The sequence below is a fragment of the Sinocyclocheilus rhinocerous genome, unplaced genomic scaffold (genome assembly GCF_001515625.1).
Source record: "Sinocyclocheilus rhinocerous isolate Xijiao unplaced genomic scaffold, SAMN03320098_v1.1 scaffold606, whole genome shotgun sequence".
Lineage (NCBI taxonomy): Eukaryota > Metazoa > Chordata > Actinopteri > Cypriniformes > Cyprinidae > Sinocyclocheilus > Sinocyclocheilus rhinocerous.
This window is the reverse complement of record NW_015661919.1, coordinates 610,519-614,959: the sequence shown is the minus strand read 5'-3', so window position 1 is coordinate 614,959 and position 4,441 is coordinate 610,519. Positions and strand designations below refer to the sequence as shown.

Here is a 4,441-nt window from a genome sequence, read left to right as displayed (position 1 = left end):
CTCATACGTCATCCTCCCGGAGCTGCTTCCGTGTACAACTATTGGCGCAAGCTAGATTAAAGTGATTATTACGTTTTGAATATGGATATTTTTCTTACAAAAACGCATCGATTCGCTACAGGAGGCCTTTGTTCACCCCCCGGAGCCGTGTGAGACACTTTTTTTTAATGGATGGGCGATTTTATTTAACAATTTTTTATATAACTCTGACTGGATTCGCCTGAAAGAAGGAAGTCATATACACCTGATGGCTCTGGGGTGAGTAAAACACAGCCTAATCGCAAAGGAGGGGTTTGGAAAAATGAATCGTTGAACGAATCGTTTGAGAGTCATTGAGCAACTAAGGTAAAAATAAATGCACATTATAAGACAATGAAAGTGTTTTTTGACCTTGCATGCATGTCAACCTGTTGTTGGGGACTCCCAAAACCAAAATATGAACCTTTCATTACCCATAATAGGGGCACTTTAAGAATAGAAGTTTCTTGAGCACCAAATCAGCATATTAGAGATTGGAATACTGAAGATTGGAGTAATGGCTGATGAAAATTCAACTTTGCCATAACAGAAATAAATTACATTTACAAATAAATATATACTAAAACAGAAAATAGTAATAATAAAATATTAATAATATTTCCCAATATAACAGTTTTTACTGTATTTTTTTATCAAATAAATGCAGCCCTGGTGAGCATAGAGACTACTTTCAAAAACAAAAATCAAACAAACAAAAAAACGACCCCATACAAAATTGATTGGTATTGGACGGTATTGTATATACATTTTTAAATTATAATAATAATTTTATTTTTAGGTCAACTATCCCTTTAAACGCACCCAAACATGTGTAAGTGCATGCGTGAACGCAGCGACAGATGTCTACTGAGAGTTCAGCTGTAATTCATCTCAATCAAACTGTCATATGCAGTTCCTGTCTTGGCCACACTGAAACAGACACACTATCACATGCCCCACAACATTCACACACTCCTTCCCAGAATTACTTTATGAGCAAGAGCTCCTCACAAACAGATGCACTCAATCCACAAGGAGCAGCATGAGAAATCAGTGTGATTAGAATCACATCTCCTCCTCATCTGTAGTCTAACCGCAGCTGCTGTGGCCATTAGAGTATATAGAGAGAACAGATCCACCAGCAACATCACAGCCAGAGCCCAAAGTCTCCATCCTGTTCCAACTAACACAATTAAAAAGGGAGGAAATGCAACTTCTGGTTTGTCACCATAGGTAATCAGCCCTAATTCAGCCCTCGGGCCTGTGACTAGGCCTATTGCAATAACCAATATATCGACTTATTGCGCAATATATGTACATGACTTCAATAATTTTTGGTGACCATTATATTTACTAAATGTTTATTTATTCAGGTTTTTTAAGGTATCTAATATTTTGATACTTAATTTCCATGATCTAAATATTCTTAAAAATTAAAAGTTTGTTGTCATTTGGAAGTGTGTATGCTGGGTGGATAGTGTTAGACCAAGGAGGTCAATAATACCTGAAGAAAGCCAATTATCTTAAAGGCAGATAAAATAAAATGAAATAAAACAATTATTTTGTTTAGAACAAATAGGAACTGTTAACTGGTGATTAATGAACAAAGGATTTTTTGGGTCTAACAAACATTTATTTGCGAAAACAAACCAAAGAAAGGCAAAGCAAATCAAACCAAAATAATACCATTTCCCCAGAACACGATCAATGGAGAAAATTTTTTTGGGGGTCTGTTTAATAAAATATATATTCCATTTTATCAGTAAACATGGGAACTTTCTGATGGTGATTAAAGTAGAAAGATTTTCATCGGCATGCAGGAACGGTTCAACAACAGCTCACAAAATAAAATAATAATAAAATAATTGGCAAATGTCGGTCAATGGAGAAGGATTTTTCAGCACTAAATGGTAGTTATGGGGCGAATTGGCCTCTGCTAGGCAGCCAAACCATTTGTCACACAGCCAGTGCAGTCCACTAGAGGGCAGTAAAAAAGTGCAGTCAAAAGTTTTTTGAGCTCATGCCAAACATAAATGAAGTCAAGTGAATCCAAACTTTTGACTGGTAGCGTAAGAGCAGTTTAAATTGCAGCTTTAACGCAGTAGCTTCGTTAGGGACGGTTCTGCCACAGAGCTGTCAGACTGCCTGAAAGGTTTAAAATTTCTTTTAAAACAGATCTCATGCTATGCCAGATCCCAGCACAGCATATTTTCCAACCAGCTGCTCTCTATAAGACAAGCAAGAATTTAAGCAGAATTTTTGGCCTTGTTATATAAGCACCCAAAACCTTTTTTTTGAATAGCTGCTTATAATTAAAGAAAAGTGAATAAAATGTATAACTATCACTTTACCTATAAAAGGTCAGTATAAAACATAATCCATTCAAATATATCTATTCAATCAGTGTAAAATGAAATAAAAATGGCTTTGAACTTATCATCTTAAAGATAAACACACATCTGTCTCTTAAAGGGGTCATATGATGCGATTTCAAGTTTTCCTTTCTCTTTGGAGTGTTACAAGCTGATTGTGCATAGATAAGATCCCTGAAGTTGCAAAGACTAAAGTCTCAAAACCAAAGAGATATTCTTTATCAAAGTTAAGACTCTGCCACGCCCCCCTAAAACGGCTCATTCTAACACGCCCCCACATATCTACCACACTATATGGAAATATTTGCATAATGCCACCCAAATGTTCATCTGATTGGCCAATCACAATGCACTGGGTTAGCTGGCCAATCAGAGCAGACTGCGCTTGTCGGAAGGAGGGACTTTGTAGAAAACGAAGCGTTTGAGAGAGGAGGGGCATATAGGACTTACAATAATGTACAGCATTTGAAAAATAATGTCTTTTTTGAACATTAAAGCATGTCAACATATTCTGTTACACCAAATACACAAAATAATGATCTTTAAAAAAGCATCATATGACCCCTTTAAATTCTGGGCAGAGACAAAAAAATACTGAAGGAAATTCAGTGAGGTTCAGTCAAAATTCCCTCTGAATACATTCATGAGAATCAAAGATGCGTAAGTTGTACCTGTCATTTTCTGTTGGTCGTAGCGACGGGAGTCTAAAACTTGTGTTGCGGTCCAGCTTTGTTTGACTCTTCGTCCTTTTGATGGATCCTTTCAGTCGCTTACTTAAAAATCCCTGTGAAGCAGAAGAGCGCAGAGAAAGTCAGATGTGTCCCTTTAAGAAACTCATGTTTTTCAGTCAGTGAATGGCGGCTGAGTGTGTGGCTGTGCCCGGCATGACTCAACCTTGCTCATGATTAAGCGTCTGTGTATACAGTTTAAAAGTCATGATCAATTATACATGGACACCACTCGCTGAAAGACCCTGAGAACATGACAGAGACAACGGCACCTTCACGACAAAGCAGATGGCAACTTCGCAAAGACTTCATTGACCTTTCAAAAGCAGGTTTGAACATTAGAGGACAGGCAGCTGAAGTAAAATCCAACAGACCGTTTCAGCAGACATATCAGTCTATCTTGGCAGTGAAAATGCACTCGCACAGAGTAATAAGGAGCGGCCAAGGCCGGCTGAATAGTTTACCGTCTGCTTGTAGCACAGTCAGTGCTTGCTCAGTGTCTTGAAAGAAAATAAAATATGAATAAGTAACCAAGTCAGAGTTCAAACGGCCACCTGCGGATATATATGTGAGTAATATTTGGTTCTGGGTCAGAATGAGCTGTTCTTATGAGGTGTGTTGGTTTCAGCAAAACAGGAAGGAAGAAAAAAAAATTTCTCAGCATAAGCATATCCATTCATGTCCAGTGTGAGTGTGTTATTAACTCATTTCAGTTAGGAGGAGCACAATAACTAACTAAATAAATTAATTTGTTATGCCTCTGAAATCTGATTGATTGAAACTGTAGGAGAAACATACTTTACAATAAAGTTCATTAGTTACCATTAGTTAACTACTTTAGTTAACATGAACTAAGCATGAACAATACTTCCACAGCATTTATTGATCTTAGTTCATTTTAATTTCAACATTTACTAATGCATTATTAAAAAACAAAAGTTGTGCTTGTTAACATTAGTTAATGCACTGTGAATTAACATGAACAATGAACAACTGTATTTTTATTAAAGGGGAAAATAATGTTCTTTTTAGCAGCATCATATGACCCCTTTAACTAATATTAACAAAGATTAATATTGTAATAAATGTATTGTTCATTGTTTGTTCATGCTAGTTTAATACATTAAGGCCCAATCCCAATTCTATTTTATACCCCTTCCCCTTCCCCTCCCCCTTGTCCCTTGAAACAGAGTGTCAAGGGGTAGGGGTGAAAATATTCCCCTAAGAATTGGGACACCACTACTATGCCGTCACACGTCATCATACGTCGTCTAGCTCCTACAATACACACACCTATACTGGTGTGCTGGTGTGCATTAGAGC

At 37.0% G+C, this 4,441-nt stretch overlaps 1 protein-coding gene across 1 annotated transcript in view; it reads right to left on the bottom strand.

The window, feature by feature from the left end:
• The window catches only part of LOC107726889 (ras GTPase-activating protein nGAP), a 94,807-nt gene that overhangs the window by 17,565 nt on the left and 72,801 nt on the right, over positions 1 to 4,441 (bottom strand). The window contains exon 7 of the mRNA XM_016536595.1: positions 3,062 to 3,174. Coding sequence (XP_016392081.1) covers positions 3,062 to 3,174 — 113 coding nt within the window. The remainder of the gene's footprint in view (positions 1 to 3,061; positions 3,175 to 4,441) is intronic.